The 20673-nt window shown below is 34.2% G+C and overlaps 2 protein-coding genes across 4 annotated transcripts in view; both read right to left on the bottom strand.

The window, feature by feature from the left end:
* 5-HT2A (5-hydroxytryptamine receptor 2A) overlaps positions 1-20673 on the bottom strand; it is a 94239-nt gene that overhangs the window by 25723 nt on the left and 47843 nt on the right. For all 3 annotated transcript variants that reach the window (XM_088037661.1, XM_088037660.1, XM_088037662.1), the window contains exon 3: positions 266-851. In XM_088037661.1, the coding sequence (XP_087893787.1) occupies positions 266-809 (544 nt within the window). In that variant the 5' untranslated portion in view covers positions 810-851. The remainder of the gene's footprint in view (positions 1-265; positions 852-20673) is intronic.
* Positions 6496-12775, bottom strand: LOC148174026 (uncharacterized). The gene is made up of 2 exons (XM_088036139.1): positions 12458-12775; positions 6496-7537 (listed from the first exon to the last, which is right to left on the bottom strand). Exon 2 carries the CDS (start codon positions 7535-7537, stop codon positions 6707-6709), a length of 831 nt encoding a protein of 276 aa, XP_087892265.1. The 5' UTR covers positions 12458-12775; the 3' UTR covers positions 6496-6706.

A 20673-nucleotide genomic window follows, 5' to 3' on the forward strand; every position in this document is an offset into this window, starting at 1 on the left:
GAGTTCTTTAAAATGCCTTCACAAATGATTTTAACATTATAAATCATTTGTGAAAGCATTTTTAATAAGTCATTTCTATGCCTAGTGTTTTTTTTTTAAACCAGATACTCTGTTTTTGCTTGAGACAACCGAATGGGCTTCAGATTCAAAATCAGTATTTAAGCATATTAACAATTTTTTATAACTTTAACTTAAATATGCCCTGGTCTATCGAATTATTTTCCTGTAACTTAAATAAACTTGGTAGTAATATAAACGTACTTACGCAGAAACCCCGGAATGGCCCCGAGCGGCATCACAAACAGACTGACCAACAGATCCGCTATCGCCAGCGACAGCAAGAAGTAATTGGTGACATTCTGCAACCTTCTGTCCAATATAACCGCCAAACACACTAATATATTCCCCAAACCACCCGCGATAATGAACACCACCACAAACAAGAAACTCCAGTCGTAATTAGCCCCCCATGTCAAGCCTTCGTCCTTAGCCCCGTCGTCGCACGTCCAGAACACACCACCACTGCGATTCACCAAACTGCACTGGGAGTAATTTGACACAACCCGCAAAATGAAATCGCCACCAACACTGACGTTCGAAAAATTCGCTGCTACTTCTTTTGTCGAGTTGAAGGGATCGCAGGCTACACAAAACGTTGTGTTGTAGTCGAATTCGCAATAGAAATCGATGAAGTTCATCCTGTCGCCAGTACAAGAAAGGAAGAGCGTGGAAGTTTGGTTGCATGTCGTCGTCAATGTAGAGTTTTCTATACACTCGCTAGTGAAGATGTCTGGGCGAAGAGACGACATTTTTCTATGAGAGAGCCATCAAACGCCGGAGCGGATCTGGAACTGCAAAAGTAGATGGTTTATGGAGTGTTTTGTTATCGGTGCTATCAGGATACGGTAGAAAAATAGTAGTCGATTCGGTCTGGTTGGCTTTGTTGTTCGGTTTTTGTAATTTTCATTTTCGATTGTGTTTGCGTAGTGATATAAACCTATGGGAGATTTCTAGAAATTGCCCGATTCATCAATTTCGATGCATTTAAAAAACTGACAACTCTACAAAACCAAATTAAAATCAATGATTTAGTAGGGACAAGTAAAACGATTTTTGATAACAAAGCTTCTGAAAATCGAATAAAACTTAAAAACACGTCCATTGGAGTCAAAATTTCAACTAGCTTTATTAAAAAGCTTTTTACCTCACTTTTCATACAGCTTCCGAGAAATTCGATTATCATTAATAAAGCCTGTTCGACACGTACAAATGAATATGTAATTCCGTGATTATCCTGAAACTAGCGCATCAAACGAAAAAGCTATCATTCCTGGCGGTGTAAACCAGTTTCATAACAGAAGCATGAAAATTTATTTATTATTAAAATTATAATATTATCGGAAATGACATTATGAATATGTAAAATGTCTGAAACAGATTTAGTGCTTTCAGGTAAAAATGTAAACATAATTCGCCTCTCTACGCCTCGTATTTTAAAATCTCTTGTCAAAACAAACTAAAATTACACATTTATTGATTGATTGAAAACACAAAAAAGTAATTGGGCGAATAGAGACATCACATTTTGATAGATTTATTTTCACATAGTAAACATTGAGGGAGAATTTTTTTAATTTAACTCTTAAAGACAATTTTTTGCAAATTTTTGATTAAGAATAATTAAGTACGAAGAATTAAAGTGAGTGTAGATGGAAATTTATAACAATTGATAACGAAGATTTTAACAAAAAGAGCATCGAAACATGAGCAATCATCTCCAGCTCCAGTGTGTATCTGAACTGATTACTATTTTTGGCAACAAAACCACCAAGTTTCCACTAACAGGCAAAACATATAAATCATCACTACTCATCCACCAATTTCGTCCGTTATGACCTCGTTAGTACTGCACTTGACGCTATGTTAAAACCAACAGATCAATAAACCAATCAAAACTGGAAGTCAACATGCAGAGCCCCACGCATAAATATGAAACCCTTTAAGATAATTCAATTCCGGCAGCAGATTTATACCACAGAATAGAAAGAAGCACTTTGCTATCTTAAGAAGCTAAAACGAACGATAATTTTGTCCGATGACGTCCTGTACTAACGAGTTTTTTTTAGACTTTTCAATTCTGAAGCTATTAAACGTCGTTAAGTGGTGACGCCCCCCGTGTAATATAAACAGTAGTGTAACAACAAACGTCTCTGCTTAATTAATTCCAACGTAAACTGGTGATTAATAGAATTAAGAAGAAACAGTTTTGCTTAGTTTACCGTTGTTACTGGAAGAATTTCCGGCCTAGTAAATTATTATGTGTTTATCCACAATTCAGCCGCACCATTAATTTCACGTTTTCAATTTCAACAGTTCTATTCAAACTTATTTGTTTCCACTCCCTTGTACCACTGTACCACCGCCACTGATGTCCGTATTATTAAATTCCTACGGGAGAGGTGCACTTAACTCGCGAGCAATTAGACGATAATTACCGAATCAAAATTAATTTCATTACGCCGCAATGAATCAATAGTTAATTATCGTTTGAAACACAATTTACCGTGTCAAAGTTATGTTGTAAGTTATGAAAGGGGCTTCCCCGCTCTTGCTGCTTTACTGCTTCTCCGAATGGGTTTTTCATTACGAGTAAACAGGCGTCTGCGACGAGGTATTGTGATTTGGAATATGCTATAATATAACTATTTTGCAAACTTAATTGAGAGGTTCATTACGTGAGACTTTTTGCTGACACCTGTCGATATCATAGACGCTAATTAAGGATCTTGGCTTAAGGTAATTTGAAACTGGATACATGCAGAACAAGGCCCGCTAAAACGGTACTTCTGTAAAGAATTTCACACAAACAGAGAAGTTGATAAAAAAGTGACTAAAATCAATGAGAATCCCATGGCCATCAGAAAGAAAAAGAAATAGAATCGAAAGTAAATAGGGAAGAAAGTTGAACTAATCTTGGGAAAACGTAAAAAGAAAAAAAGTCATAAAATAAAAAAAGGAGCAAGAAGAAAAAATTGGAAGAAACAGCAAGGGAAACAGGAAAGGAAAGAAAAAAAAGAGAATTGCTATGGAATTGGAAAGCAAAAAAGTACGAAAAAACTACAAATTCTACATGTTTAACATGTTAAATTGAATATATTAAACTTCGACAGAGTATACTTACAAATTACATTATTATTAGAATGTTTGTTACAATAAAAGAGTAAAAATCCGTAAAATAAACCCTCAAAGCTGAAACAAACTTCAAAATCAATAAATAAACGTCCGCTTATCAAAACACTAAAACTAACTTCACACTAATGAAAAACAAATAAAACAAAATTTTGCCACAAAGGCATTAATCTTATTGTTATTTCATTTTTAATTTGATGCGATTACGTACACAATTCAGTCCGAGTGATGAATTTAGATGTAAACAAAAATGTACAACGTAGGGAAATCCGGCGGTTATGAGTTTTCCCGATATGAGTGACGATGTATGAAAACAATCTAAAACTCGCAAAGCTCAGCTTCATGAAAATGACCTCTAAATGCGAACAAAAACAGGACTGAAACATCTCAATGTTGACCTTCTTCCTGACGCCCTGAAAACCGGTGGTCGATTAAAAATAATCTATTGTTCGATTTGTAATATTTATCTGGAATCAGGCCAAATGATGAATTCTTTTTGAATGAACAAGATATCGCTCATCGCTTACAACGTGATTGTAATAACACCATTAGATACGTTACACCCTGCCGAAACCACAAGTGAGATATTCAGTGCCTTTCAGCATTAAAACGACCATTAAAGTCCCTCCACGAAAAATATTTCATGTGAAATTCCAGGAGCGGCTTGAATTCTGGTTTTGGGACGATGTAGAGGACACAGAAATGAGTCTCCTGGGTCTTTTAACGAAAGCCAAGAGTCAGAAACGGTGCCGCCCTCGACGAAGTGCGGTTTTCAGAGTAAAAACACAGGTTAAGTGCCGACTCTCCATTATGACGCGAAATTGAAGAGACAGCGTTCTGAAAATCTCCGATTCCCCTCTAATTGAAATTATTTCAGTAATTTTATCAATCGTGGATTTGCGTAATTTTGATAAAACTGTAGTTAATTTACACTTTCGCTGAGTTGGCATAATTACGCATCTGACTCACTTTTCATCAATAATTTAAAGTAAGAGCATGATTTAGTGGCGCGATATTCTAATGGACTAATTAAACGTAATGCGGTAGTTGCATCAGTTTATTCTCGGTACGTGGATGTCACAAGATAAGCGGGAAAGCGGAGGTGGAAACTCGCACTAGGTCAACTTTTATTAGATTTCGACCATATCTGCTGTTGAAAAACCATAATGGATGTGGTCCGTAAATTCGCAGTCACAATTTCAAAACCTTCAGGAAGTTGAGATGTTACTTTTGTTCTTATGGCAACTAAAAAAATAGTTGGCCTTTTGCAATTTTTAAGATTGTGAACATTGGACAAGCACTTGTGCCACAATTTGTCGCCAAAGTAGGAAGTATTTTCTGTTAAGGTCCGTTGAGAGAAGTTTGATCGTGATTTTCCAGGAAGTTAATTCTTTTTCAATTGAACAAATCTTATCGACGAAAAGTTGGGTAAGTACTTCAACATATTTCAATGAGAGTAAGGGCGTAGTTATTTAATGCACTTTCCTAGTTGCTGAAAAATTTAAGGCAAAAGAAAGTCGTTTTTAAAAGTGGAATAAAATGTGAGCTTTTTATCCTTACTCAGTTTAAACTTATTAAATTATTAAACAAAAATAATGGTTGGATCATCAGCACCTGTCTAAATAAACAGAAACAACTGCTAAAGTAGCTGAAAACTGACAATCATAAAGAAAGAAAATGCTTGTAAAGTGCACGGAAATTTAGATACATATAAAATGCACGAAAGTGATGTAACACAAACAATTTTCTCGACATGTCTCACTGTTTCGTTGTAAAAATCACACGATTTTCTCAGGAAGAAGCGAAGCAGCAAACTCAACCTGCATCAGTACAAAATTTACGTATAAACTACAATTAGCAGTGTCACTTCAGTGCCACTTCCCCTAAAAACTTCAGAACAAGTTTAGATGAAAAGTGGAGATCACAACCGTACACGACACAAAGTAAAACTTCCACACAACAAGCCCAACTCAGAATCTATTATGTCAGCAAGTATGTATCATAAAAACCAAAAAACGAAAAATCTGAGAATCTAACATGTGTGTGATGGTTCTTTTTATCTCCTTTTTGGGCCGGTCGAATTTTGAAGAGGATTGACACAAACTTTAGATGGTATATATATATATTCTTTAATTCTACAGACTAACTTCGTGATCGACTAACTACTAACTACTGATTACTGAATATGGAATATGGAATGCTGAATACTGAATGAATTTGAATACTGTTGGGGGTACAATTATATAGGTTCTGTTATCACTTAGACCCATGGACCTTCGTCATGCAAAGCATACATAATTAGCCATAATGATCAGTGATGGGTCCATGAATCATCGGTGGGATCATAACACTCCTCCCTCCTAAGTTTTTTGATATATGTGTGAATACAAATATATAAAAAGGTAAAAAAAACAATAAAGATAACATGGAGATATAAAAAGGGGAGAACTACTTAATAAATGCTTCTGAAATTTACATTATGAGTTTCGTTACTAGTTTGTTGAGGTATTTCAATCAAAAATTCACTTTGTGGAACAGTCTGCTGCACAGTTTAGGTATTCTGCAAACTTGACACTTCACTTTTGCGTTTTGAACACTTCGGCACCAATTTGTTTCTGTAGATGAAAGTGATCATGGCACCAAAGATTACGAAAATGAGCGACGAAAATATTATCACGGAGTGGTCGACGTAAGTTCCTAGGATAGGTTTGTTGATTTGGTCCTGTAGAAAACATCTGGAGTTGATGTTTGGCATCATGGAGTTGGTCTAAATCGACGGTTCGGAACATCACGGGTTTGGTTTCCATCCTGCTTAACTCCTTGATTTTCCCTGGGTATTTGACATTTCTCGTTATGTCGAAATTAGGGATGTAGTGATGAACGATGACGGTTTGGTTATAACTTGGTTTAAGGGATGAAGACATAGTGCGACCCACACAACCTGTGCTTAATCGAATGATTCCGACGTTTTCTATGGTTTTGTCCGTAGAGTCCTGTTTATCGAATTTGCAATTGATGGTGAGGCTCGTTGGCTTCGAAACAATGTACAACCATTCGTTGGGTCCAATTTTGTGATAAACTTCGAACTGTGCTTTAATTACGTTGAGATGACAATTTGTTGGTACTTCATTCGAATGTTCTACTTTAGGTGTAACTTCACAACTTGGATTTGAGGTAGTGGCGTATGTCATAACATCAGAACATAGTGTTATCCTTTCTTCCAGTGGTTGGCAGTTGGAAAGATCTTTCAATCCAGCGAATTCGTCTTTATCTATGCTGATAGTCAAGTATGGATAGGAAGGCGTTATAAAGGAATATATGTTAGAGTTGTAATGTTGAATAGGTAGAGGGATGACTTTAAAAAGATTATAATTTTTATGATCAACTAATGGAATTTTGAGAGAAAAGATTAATAATTCGTTGTTATAAATTGCATTAAGTTTACACAGTGAATATAGTTTGTAGATATCACTATAGTCATTCAAAGTGACTGGAAAAATAAAATCTGTACTAATTTTTATAGTTGAAAGTTCTGACCATAGGTCTTGAGGATTACCTTTGGGTATATGATGTTTAGTTTAGCAAACATTATTGACGTTATGAGGGAATCGTACTCATTACTAAGTTCTACTATGATTTTGTTTAAGAGATCGAAATGTTTTGTGCTAGAGTCTAGTTGTTCTAACTGAGTAACTCGATCTAAGACATTATTTGAAAATTGTTGAAATTTTCTAAAATTATTATTAATGTTTTCTTCGTTTGCTTTGAGGGTAGTAACTGATTTATTATAATTGTCGATTGTGGAAGACATGATTCGAATTTGTTGTTGCATGAGAATCGCTGTTTGTTTTTCGTTGTTTGCTAGTGACTTTATAGCATTATCATATCTTTGAGCATCCGTTGCATCGGGGGTACCAAAAAGAAATTTTAAAACTGTTGATGCTCCGTTAATTAATCCACGGCGTTGTCTATTAAATTTATTCGTTAGAGTGTGTCCGACTAGATGTCTGATTGTATCTGATTTTTCTAGCAAATGTTTGATTTGATTTTTCATAATTCGAATTGAGTTAACACAGTAAGCTGAAGGGAATTTGATCGATGTGATTGTTTCGCATAGATTTTGAGAGTTGTTAAAAATTAAATGGATATAAGCGAGTTTGTTAGAGAGAAACGAAATGTTTTTGAAAGTGAGAAGAGTGAAATGGTCGTTGCTTATGCGAATTTGGCCTAAATCTTGATAAAAAAGTCCTGACTTTTGTTCTATCGGCGTTATTTCGAAGTTATTCGTCGGAAGAGACGGTGATGTCTTTGCGAGTGCAAGGAGTAGTATTATTTGGATTCGTATCATCTGAAACAATGGTTGGTTTTAATAAATTTTTGTGGTACGTTTGTTCTCTATTTTTGATTTTTAGGACTACGGTTTCGTTAGCGTTTACTCTGATTATTTTAAATGGTCCTTTATAATGTGGTGAGAGTTTTTGAGAAGTTCCTGGAGTTGTTGATTTGCTTTTTAAGTAAGCATAGTCACCGATTTTGAATTTATAGTCGTTTGTTCTTTTGTCATAACGGATTTTAGATGTTTCTTTAGAGTGATTTGCATTTAATTTAGCGGTCTCGAATGATTTGTTGAGTCTCAGTTGTAATTGTTTATGGTAGTCTTCGTATGTGTAACGAAATTCTGGTGTACGGGTGATTGAATTTGGTAGTAGTGGTTTGTGTCCGAATAACAATTCGTAAGGAGAAAAATGTGTAGTTGAATGAATTTGACAATTGTATGAAAACATAGCTGTTTGTATGAATTGATCCCAGTTATTCTGTTCTTTGTTGACGAAATGTTTGAGGTAGTCTTTAAGAGTAGCGTGTGATCTTTCTAAGGCACCGTTACTTTGAGGATGGTAAGGACTTGTCGTAATATGTTTTATTTTGAAAAGTTTATTGATCTCTTTAATTAAATTTGATGTGAATTCGGTTCCATTGTCGGTTACTATACTCTCGGGTGTTCCAAATATTAGTATAAATTCACAAAATTTATCCGCGATTGTTTTAGATTCATGGTTCGGTAATGGGTATGCATAAGAAAATTTTGTTAAATCATCTTGTAAGGTGAGAATAAATTTATTTCCGTTTTCCGTTATTGGTAAAGGTCCTACTATATCCAGAAATAGCTTTTCGAATGGTCTGGATGAAGTCGTAGTAATTTGCATTGGGGCTTTAGTGGGATGTCTATTAATTTTGTTTATCTGGCAATTTCTGCAATTTTTTATGAATTTTTTGATGTCGTGTTTCATACCGTTCCACTTGTAGTGTTCTTTTATTCGTTTGTAAGTTTTGCTAAACCCGGTATGTCCTGAAATTGAAGTTGAGTGGTTTTCGGTTAAAATTTTGATTTTCTCGTTTTCAGATGTTGGCGTTAGTTTTTCGGATTGAATTATCGTAATTTTGACTACATCGCTAAAGATGAACGAGAGCATGCTGTTAAAGTTTGTCATTTTAATTTTTGTATTGTAGTAGGAAGGATCTTTGATGAAGAGTTGCCTTTCCTTTTCTAAATTAGCTTTATCGTAGAGGTTGATAAGAGAATAGTAAATGTCTTGGTAGGTGGGTTGATCAAAATGATTTAAATGTGTGATTAATATGTAAGTTTTAGAACTGTTGTTTTGTAAAACAATAACATCGTGAAGATTAATATTATCTGCATTCAATACATTTAGATCGTATTTTTCATTTAGAGTTTCGTAATTTTTGTTGTCTGGATGTAGATCTTTGGCTATAAATAAGACATTAGGACTTACGTTAAAGATATTTTCTTTTATTGAGGAAAATTCAATTGTTTTGTCGTTTTTGTAGTGATATTCGAGAAATTTCGAATACTGTCTGTCGTCAGTGGTTATGGGTAAAACTGGATTTCGTGACAGTGCGTCAGCATTTGCGTTTAGACGACCAGGCTTGTACACAATTTCATAATCAAATTCACTGAGTTTTAATTTCCATCTTAAAAGTCTAGATGATTGATCTGAACAATTGAATAACCATTGGAGAGGACGGTGGTCTGTGATTATTCTGAATTTTTGACCATATAAGTACGGACGATATCGCTTGACAGCAAATAAAATAGCGAGAAGTTCTTTTTCAGTTGTTGAATAGTTGATTTCTGATTGATTCAATGTGCGTGAAGCATAAGAGATAGCTAAGTCTTTGCCTATTTCGCCTTGAGATAAAATAGCACCAATTGCAAAATTTGAACTATCGGTTGTTACGATGAAAGTTTTCTCAAAGTCTGGATACTGAAGTATGGGTTCTGTTGTTAGTATTTGTTTCAATTGATCGAATGATTTTTGTTGTTCTTCTTTCCATTCAAATGGATGATTTTTCTTTAAAAGGTTTGTGAGTGGTTTAGCAATTTTTGCGAAATTTTTAATAAATTTCCGATAATAACCTGCTAGGCCCAGAAATTGTTTAACATTTTGAACTTTGGTCGGAATGGGAAATTTAGTAACAGCTTGAATTTTCATAGGGTCAGGTTTCACACCTTCTGCAGATATAATATGTCCTAGATATGTTATTTCTTTTTTCATGAACTCGCATTTGTCGGGTTGAAGCTTTAAATTATTTTCGCGAAGTCTCTTGAATATAGCCTTTAGTTTTTGTTCGTGCTGTTCAATTGATGAAGCATAAATGACAATATCATCAAGGTACACAAAACACTGTGAGCCTTGTAATCCGGTTAAAACTGTATTCATCATTCTTTGGAATGTTGATGGAGCATTTTTCAAACCGAATGGCATACGAGTGAATTGATAATGTCCAGTGTGTGTCGAGAATGCTGTCTTATAGGCATCGTTTTCATCCATTTTGATCTGATGAAACCCATTAGCTAAATCAAGAGTTGAAAAATAACATGAATGACCTAATTGATCCAAAATTTCTTCGATGTTAGGAATTGGAAATGAATCACCGACTGTAACTGAATTTAATTTGCGATAATCCACAACAATGCGCCACTTTGGTTTACCAGAGCTATCAACTTTTTTGGGGACGATCCATAGTGGTGCGTTGAATGGTGAAGTTGAGGGTTCTATAATCTTTTGATCGAGCATTTTATCAATTTGGTTAGATAATTCTACTTGATGTACTTTTGGAAAGCGATAGATTTTTGAACTGATTGGTTCTGAATTTGTTGTAATGATTTTATGACGAATTGCATCTGTGTGCGTTAAATGATCTCCTGGTAGTTGAAAAATATCGTTATAGTTGCGACAAATTCTAATTACAGATTGTTTTTCATCGCCGTTTAAGTGGTCAAGTCGAAGATTGGCATCAAGAGTTTCCAATCTTGTTTTAATGTATTGTTTTTGATTCGTGATATTTGACTCGGATGTGTTAAGAAAAATGTTACTGCGGTCCTCACTGAATTCTTCCAGAAGTAAATTTATATGATTTATTTTTACAAATTTGTCTGTAGTGTTAACTATTGTTGTTAAAGCTTTCTTGTCTTTGTTTACAAATAGGATAGCTTTTGCCAAAAAAACACCATCGTGAACTTTAATTTCCGGTGAGAGTCCAACATTTAAATTTCCTTCGTTAACTATATTGACTTCAATAACAGTTTCAGAACGCGGTTTTAAAATTGTTGGTACGGAAGAGTTGATCGAATAGGAACAATGCGGATACAGTTTTAGTGGGAATGGCAAAGATTTTAATTTTAATTCAGAATTACTCAAATCAATTACTGCTTCTTGTTCGGTTAGGAAATCGTTACCGATAATACCATCGTAAGGAATAGCGTTATCACCTTGGACAATTTGGAATTTGATCTTTAAATCGTGATTCTCGAAATGAGGTTCTAAGGAAACACTGCCTGCAGTTAAAATTGCATTATTAGAGTCAATACCAGTTATCATGGTGGTATCGTTAGGATTATAATTTAATGATGTTGTCTTCAACTTATCGGTTTTTATCAGAGAGACATTTGCACCAGTGTCAACAAGAAATTTGAAATTGATTATTTGTTTTTGATTGTTGAAATGAGGAAGATTTACAAATGTAAGATTTGACTTGGATAAATCAATATGATAAGAGGATTGTTTATTTAAAAATTCTTTGTCGATATTCTGCATATGAATTTGATTTGATTTTTTGAAATTATGATTTCTTGAATGCGTATCGCTTTTTAGTAATGTGGGATGTCCAACAACGCGACACTGATTGCGGACATTTTGGCGTTTAAATTTACCGAATTTGATGAGGATGATGTGGAAGGTAAATTGTGTGAACTTGATTGATTTTTGTTATTATTATATTGTCGTTTTCGACATTCTGAAATCATATGTCCTTTATGTTTGCAATAGTTGCAGAATTTTGAGTTTTGATTTGTATTTTGATTTTGGCGATTAGAGTTAGTCGTACTATGAGAATTAGAGTTAGAATTAGAGTTAGTTTGTCTTTGTGAGTTTGAATAATGGAACTTAGATTGATCACGAGAAGGGTTTCGACATTCTTGAGTTTTATGACCTTTTTTCTTACAGTAGGAACAAAATAATGTAGAAGTGTTACCGTTGCAATGTGGATTTCGGGCTAAGAGATATTTTTCTTCTGATAATGCTTCGCGTAACGCATCATTTAGTGTTTGCGGTTTTGATCTACGTAAACAATTCGAAATAGCATCATTTGAATGTAAAATAAATCGTTGAAGTGCAATTTCCATTATCATAGCTGTTCTACCTGGATTTTGGATTGCATCCTGTAAAGCTGATGTGTTTAGGGCGATAGTTTGTAGATTTTCAATACGATTAAAATAATTTTGAACTGACTCATTTTTATTTTGTTTAATTAAATTTAGTTCTTCTAAAATTTGTGATAAATCGCGACGATCACCGAATAATTGAAGTAAATAGAGATTTAATTCTTGCAAGTCTTTGAATCGTCTGTTTCTTGTTTGAGCACGAGCTGAACCTTTTAGTTTCGATTCAATGTAAGGAAGTAGTAATTGCTTCTGTTGATCATTGCATAATGACCAAGCTTGTGTACAATCTTGAACAAAATCATAGAGTTTTTCTCGATTTCCATCAAAGTCGTCAGAAATGATTGCTCTTATATCAGATAGATTGAAAGTTTGGACAGAACTTTCATTTGGATTTTGATTTTGATTTTGATTTTGATTTTGATTTTGGTTTTGATTTTGATTTTGGTTTTGGTTTTGGTTGGATCGTGTATCGACCATCGTATAGATAAGTTAGAAATTCGTGGTCAAAAGAATAATTCCACTTACCGTGAAGATGACTCGGATCTAGAAGTTTGTTTCTTCCTTTTCGTTTTCGACCAGTAGACTTGAAATCAGGTTGCGGATTTTCAACAAAGTTGACCGTATCTTCCCTTTTTCACAAGTTTTTCTGCTCCCGGTTGGAAATCCTTAACGACTGCGCCAGTTTGTGATGGTTCTTTTTATCTCCTTTTTGGGCCGGTCGAATTTTGAAGAGGATTGACACAAACTTTAGATGGTATATATATATATTCTTTAATTCTACAGACTAACTTCGTGATCGACTAACTACTAACTACTGATTACTGAATATGGAATATGGAATGCTGAATACTGAATGAATTTGAATACTGTTGGGGGTACAATTATATAGGTTCTGTTATCACTTAGACCCATGGACCTTCGTCATGCAAAGCATACATAATTAGCCATAATGATCAGTGATGGGTCCATGAATCATCGGTGGGATCATAACATGTGGTTCATATTTTTTGCACGTGCTTCCCGGTAATACAAGAATGCAGCAATCGCCATATCCGTAAAAATATTTTCTTTTTTCCGGGCAACATGCTGAAAAAGTCCGGAACGAGTGCCGGAGCGTTACAGATAACGTTTCTGGGGTAATAACGCGAAATCGTAAACGCGTCGTGCAGATTTTATTTCAGATTTGGTCCGAAGAACGTGCACAATGTTGCAAGGTCGCTTGGCGTATCTGTCTGAAATTCCACCGGATTTGGCCCAGTGACGATCCTTTAATCATTCTGGGACTGGACTGTACGGACGCACCGATTTTCCTAAAGTGTCAAATGAATGGCGTGGAATTAGAAATTCTTTCACAATTAAATTACGCCTATAAATAGCGATCCTCATAATTAAATCGTTGCCTTTTTGCAGCTTCACGGTGAAATCCCAGAGGACTTGTGGATTTTTCATCGGCTTAGAACGAAATTAATCGGTCCGAGCTCGTCATGAATAATCAGTAGATTTTGTCCTGTCGTTAATGGCCGATGGAATTTGAGTGTTTGAAATGGAAAGTTTACGCGCGATAAATATTTGGTTATATTATACAGACTGCTGGAGTGTAAATATTTGGGCAATATAGGCTGCCGGGGCGCTGAAAGAAAATTCATAACAATAAAAGTTGATTTGTCGGCGACGCCACTGACTAATCAAGCCCCTCCAAACACCAAAAGTGTTACCCGTGCCATAATAACTTCATTTAATAAGACTACTCTATGTCTACTTCAATTTACATTTTTACGAAATACGACAAAATACACCCGAATATTTTCAAAACGATCCACATAAAATACAAGACAACTTACATCAAAATTGCACGCACATTTCAATTTTTTACGAACGTTACAGGTTTAGAAGTGACGATACAGCTGATAAACTATTATTAATCAAACAAAGTTTATGGTGAAACGTAAACACACGAGGTCGAATTTTGGGAAATCGTGTTACATAAACCATAAGGTCTGCCAAAAAAAATGATGTTTTGATATAAAATGATTGTGGTTCACCGAAGTTAAATAATAATGATAGACTTGCAATTGCTAACCACCACGATTCCCAGACCTGACGACATTGACCTCGTCAAGTATAAGTTTTTCTGGCGCGTTGTAATTTTTTCATGACTTGTAACAATGGCAACAAATAAACAACAATGAATAGCACAGGTAGACTTGAAAGGTAATTTATAAATTACATTAAACAAATTTGTACATTTGCAATTACATGATAAAAACAGCTACTTCACGGGACAATGATGTCACAAAGTCGATAAATCATTTTCTATTTGCAATTTTTACTATAAAGAAATGTTTGATTGGTTGGAGAAAAAAATATTATAATGTTTTTTTTACAATATTTTTTTCTCACTTGATTATATGCAGGATGTGAAACACCCAACCAAAATCATACAGCCACAATAATTCAACGTATTAAATATTATGGCATTCAATATATTTTGTAAAGTACCAACTTCAAAAACATAAACTGATTGAACTCATTCAAAATAATTAAAAAATTCTATTGCAGATAAAATGGATTTTATATCTAAACAGCCAGTATTTTGAATTTCTATTAACATAGACAATGGTCCTGCAGGGAATAAAAGAGGTAAATAAATGCAAAGCTGCAGTAAGCACCGAATAAATTATTTAAAAAAGCGTGAAACAAAGGAAAAAACGACCAAAGAAACCGTTTGATATCAGAAATAAAACTCTGCACTTGCTATTGAGTAAACTTTGACGCTGATTTATTCACACCCTCCGCATAAATTCTGAAACAATTAATTACAACGGCTTTGAATTTAATTGATCTTCCGTCAATTATTCCATTCTTGTCGCAACTCGTCAGAAATGCAAATTTTTGACAGACGTAGAGCCATCTCGCCTCATGAATTTCCTAATTGAATCGATGGTGCATAAACAACAAATGCGAGGATGAAAAAAGAAAATCCGCCTGGAACCCATCGCACAGGAAACTTCTCATTTGCGAAGTCGGTGCCAACGCGTGAAAGCTTACTCAATATTATTAGGCGACGTATTGTGTTGAGACAGCTTTATCTAAATTTTAGCCGCCACATTTTATTCCTTTTTGCGTCCATCTTTTTTCGCTAATTGATACCTACCTGGAAATTCCGTTCTTTAATAAACGCGAGAGAAAATTCTGCTTAAGCGACGGACGAGATTTGCTTAAATCTCGGAAAAGCTCGTAAATCGGGCTTTATTTTTCTCGCGAAAGGGTTGATCAACTACAAGAGCTCAACGCGATCGTCTTTTGATTTATTCAAGGGCGATAAGCGGCGCGAATTAGAAACCGGCGCCGCATTCATCAATATTGTATTAGTTGGGGGTATGATACGTCACATTAGGGAAGTTTTGGGGGCGCGGATTTAATCCATTTCTCAAGGTGGAGCTGCGATTTTTAACATTTGTTTTTTGACGATTTTTCTCGTTGCGTAACGCAGGTACTAATTTAACAAAGCACGTGTGCTGTGTTAATGAAGAAGATTAATTATTGTTGTGGCCCGGGAGTTTCTATACATTTTAGGCCTTGGAATGTCAACTTGCGACTCGATTAATTCGTTGGGACGTTGTAAACAGTGTCTCGTAAAAACTACTTCGACGCCCAACAATAAAATTTCAATGTAAGGCGATAGAAAATACATGGAATAATTACCTCGTTACGTCGCTTGTTGAATAACCCTGAATTTCACCTATAAATAATGTAGATGCATTAAGATCACTATGTTGTCAACGTTAGGAGAAGGCATCGACACGTCGACGTAGTCGAAAATAGATCTAAAGAATATGAAATTAAATAACGGACTCGCGCAGAAGACAGATCCAGATATTCTAGTCGTATCTAACTCAAATTTTTATTAATAATTCAAAAATATACTAGTTAATTGCTCTAATATTCAAAAGTTCCCACTCTAAAATTAGTCATGTGTCTTGGCAAACTATTGACGTTTCTTTTATTTTTAATAAACTCATCACGGTGTCTACGAATAAATGTTACAACTCTGTTCCGACTGAGAGCTTTTTTATGTCACGGAATTGACAAAACCACGACGAGCTAAATTTCACACTACCTTAAAACCCACACCAATATATAAAACAGTTGATGGCATATAAACACTTTCCCAATAAAGAGTTATTTGCATTTTATAATTCACGGTTTGAATTGATTTTAATTTCTTTCCTATTTCAGTACCATCTTTAATGACGTCATTTTCTTGAATTTTGTGTGGAGAATAAGGATTGTTGCTTACGAAGTTGGTGCATTTCTGCATTGTGAAAGCAGTGATTTTATTTTACTACCCCCTTCACATTTAGATAGGAAACACCGTAGTTCTGGTTTAACACTCTTGAATTTCTTTTCAAGCATTAATTGCATGTGCACTAACAATAACTGTGCCAGTTTCCTCTGAAAACATAAACATTTGAAAATTCATTTGCTGTCAAGTTAACATGCTATAGAGTTGGACCGCTTTGGAAATAGCAGGTAAACCCCGCTTTTATTCTTCCGCTGCCGTCAGAATAAAAGAATAGTTGAAAACAAAATGATTTTGCAGTAAATCGCAAAATATGTAGAAAGCTACAATTGTAAAAACGCCATTGTTTCAAATGCGTTACGTGATTTTTGCTACATTTAAATCCTATGAAACGCTGGACTGGATTTTACGCTGTTAGAGCACAAACCAAATTTGTTTATAATATAAAACAAAGACCGTACCTCGTTTTTAAATTTAGAGACGAATCTCAATTTGATTAACTAATGTACACTTTAGCACATTGTTCATCATTTTTATGTTTCGGTGTGTAATAAAAGCATTTGCGCTATAATTTACAAAGTACAGTTTTATTAGTCGGGAGTTACTCGAATAATGAGACTGAATTTTTCCATGAAGCGAGAATGGGATGTCCTTCCATTTCAACGTACTGCAATTAATCTCTTTATGGTAGGAACTCCTTCAACATAAAAATCATGGCCTGTCATCACACAGAAATTATTGCAAATTTGTAAGTGCTATAAATAATGATTTTACAATAAAAATTATATTCTGTGTGAAATCTTGATTCCTGCAATTTGACACTACCTTCGTCATAATTATACTTTACCTTTTTTATTCGTTCTTTAAAAGTGAACAATTCAATCCCCCGATGTAATATTAAGAGAATTGAATTTGAGATGAAATTAATGTAATCTTATCCAATGGCATGTTCTATAAATAAATTATCGATTATTAAACAGGTTTGAGTGTTTCCTCCGATGCAACAAGCCAAAAATTCAATACGATCCAGTAAAAACTGTTTTTGGAGTTTGATTTACATATCGTAGCTTGATAGTTCTGACTTTCAAAACTTTTCAAAACGACGCTTTGACATAACAGACATGGCTACCAACAAATATATGTCCAAATTTACAAAGTTTGCCATAAGCTGTTTTTATTCGAATATAAAAAAAAACGCAAATCGTGGGAAGATATTTATTAGATTTTAAGAACCGATTTTTTTTATTTCAGTTAACTTTAAATTACACATTACTAGATAATAATTACAGTAGTTTACAGCAGTTTTGGGCGAAAGAAGAGAAATTGCGTTTCTAGTAGATCTTTTAGTGCTGATTCTAAATTTGTAATGAGCATTTTCTGACACGTAAAAATTTTGGAACTTTGGAATTTTGGAATTTAATACTTGTAACATACAGAGTGTGATACCAAACTGTAACAGAAGTGGTAGTAATTGAAATCTCGAAGAATTTTCTGCAGCGCTTCTTGTCACCAATCACGTCTTAGTTTTGTGACATAGGCGTACGTCAGTATCAACAAACTGTGCCGAACAGTTTTGCATTGGTCCTGAGATAATAACAGTAAATCATTCCTTGTTGCGACATTTATATCTTTATCTAGATCGGAACAAAGGATAATTGGAATGTTTTGATAATTTAGCATATGATTTATTAATTGAATAAAATATTCAGTTTCAAGTACATTTGTGCTGTTATTGGGTAATTATGTCAAATGTGACGAATGGACAAACTATTATGTTTTCAGTCATATTTTTAATAATTTTCATTTATTTTTCTTTCTGTAAGCAATTTGATTCTCCACGTAAGATTCTCTCTGTATGTATACAGGTGACCCCGAATAAAGTGCAAATATTTTAACCACAATATCAGACATCTGCAAAAAAAATCGAAATTCGAATTGAGCAAACCCATCGGATTTGTTTAGCTTTCACTTAATTACTGATTTTAAAGACAGGTCCCATTTCAAAAATTGGGTACCTATTGCGAAAAATTTGTTTGAAATAAATGAAGCCTTCAAAAGGGCCAATCCTTATCTGGATTGATTCGTATGGTGGAATCTGTTTTTATGGTGTAAATAAAAAAAATTCCGACTCACTTTTTGGACGAAACTAAAATTTTAATTAAAAATGAAATAATGATAAAGTTACCTGAAGTTATTACGAAAAATGACCAAATGCCCTCCATTGGACAATCCTTAATGTCATCACGCGTAAATTGAGATTCACCCGTAAACAAAACACTTTTTAAAACTTTAAGTTCATCACAACACTTTTGAAGAAACCCCTGACGAAAAAGAAATATTCCAAATTTGAAAAATTTGGCACTGTAAAACCAACATTTCTCTCCCACGATCATTGCTAAACTGACGGGAACTCCGTTATAGACATTTTTTGCCACTTGTTCATTAGCGTTTTTATTCCCAACTTTTCAATGGCCTGGACTAACAATGACATTGAATTGGTTTTTCTCGGAAACGGTGACGTTTTGTAACGCCAGATTTGGCTATTATATCAAACTGCGTTGTCTGATATTGGGGTTAAAATCTTTGTACTTTATTCGGGTTCATCCTGTATTTGTAAATAATGCAGTGTTGCTATGTCTCAAAATTTTGACGTGGTACATTTGTAAAATAGTGTCATTATGCATTTATTACTATAATTATAATAACAATACCAAACATACCACGTAATTTCTAATTAACGCAAACTAATAATAACGATGGAACTCGGCTCTAGGAAAGATAATTTGCCACATTTTAATTAGCCTCGTAAAAAATTTATAGATTATAAATGCATTCCTTTGCTTCGTGTTTCAGAGGTGCACAAGTATTTTGGTCCAAATAAAGAATTCTTTGCAAGGAAATTAATTGAATTAATTTAATTTTTTCTTAAAACTCAACAGAAAAAATTTTAAACGTACTCATACATACATTAACTTCTATAAATTGTCGAATCATTAAAAAAAAATATTGGACTTGTTTCCATAATCTCAAAAAAATATAGTGCACAATTTTTGCAAATTCTATTCATAATCGCTCTTGAATAAACAGCCTCCTTCCTTACTTATCCATACTGGAGAAAAGTCCGATCAATATTTAGTATGAAGCTACGGAAATTATTCTTTTATCCAGCTGTCACAAGCACAAACAATTAAACCGAGAAAATATGTATTTTAATCAACGTAAATTAAAACAAAAATACAAACAGAAAAGGTAAAAAAACACAAGGATAGTGATTACAAATGTATTTGCAAAAAGTAGAAAACATGATAACAACAATTACTTAAATTGTAGCAGACAATAAAAAAACGATTCATTTAAATAAATCCGGTTTGAGACTATAAAAACAACAATCTACAATTTATTATTCTAACGTACCTAATTAATTTTATGCTACTGAATAATTTCGCGAGGCTCTGAAAGACGGGACAAAAAATATTCAATATTCAAAAAGGTCATCCATCACTTTCCCCACGTTTAATTTCATCTCCCTGCTCCGCATGTAGTGCCAAAGCAAAAAGGATAATAGTTAATTAAATGTTTTTTCAAGCAAAAGACCACCTTTCTACAGTAACCGAAAATTTCATTCTTTGTCTTCAACACTCTAATTTTGAAATGACCGCAGCCCAAGTCTCAGGGCCGCATTTGCGTCAATATTGTACCAAATATACTTAACTATAAAATCTATGTTTGTATTGTATATGGATGCACGATGTAAACAGTCGCTTTATCTACATAAAGTTATGTTTAGAAGGGTTCAGTCGTGTTCTTGACGGATGGTCCACGCATATCCGAATATTAAGTACACAGCAAACTGGCAAAGATCCAGTTATTAGGTTTCGTTAGTGTTAATGATTGTAGAAATGCAAACAATATAATGGGAATAAAAATAGATCGATCTGTAAATTATTTATAAACGCGACACAAGGTGGGGCAAAATTATATAACATCATCATGCTTCTGTTTTTTATGGTGTAAATAAAAAATTAATAACCCATGTATCTATATAATTTGCCTCGGAAAAACTGCACATCAAAGACTGAAGTTTATGACCGCGGGAACTGACTTCAGGTCCCTTGTCAATAAACCGCACTTATTATCTGTAATTTGTCTATGTTTTGGCTGGGTTACACAAACCTGAACGCATCTGTTCTTTTTTATTTGAGATTAACAATAAATATAGCGATACGTTCCGCACAATAACCCTATAAATTTTCATGTTTATTGAATTCAGTTTCACTGTTCAGCTGGTATTATTCGGTTTAGACTATTTTCATTTTATTCTCCTCTAGGGCGAATTAACGTTATCAAATTCATTGAGATAATGCATAGGTACCTAAACGCATTATCGCGAGTTTACAGACGCATTTTAATGAGAAATAATTTTTCCTTTTATGAGCGC

The sequence above is a fragment of the Gnatocerus cornutus genome, chromosome 5 (assembly GCF_029298725.1).
Source record: "Gnatocerus cornutus isolate USDA-ARS CGAHR chromosome 5, icGnaCorn1.1, whole genome shotgun sequence".
NCBI lineage: Eukaryota > Metazoa > Arthropoda > Insecta > Coleoptera > Tenebrionidae > Gnatocerus > Gnatocerus cornutus.

What these genes read in the sequence shown, in the direction of transcription:
- LOC148174026 (XM_088036139.1), bottom strand. Translation starts at nt 7,537, where the DNA reads ATGATACGAATCCAAATAATACTACTCCTTGCACTCGCAAAGACATCA.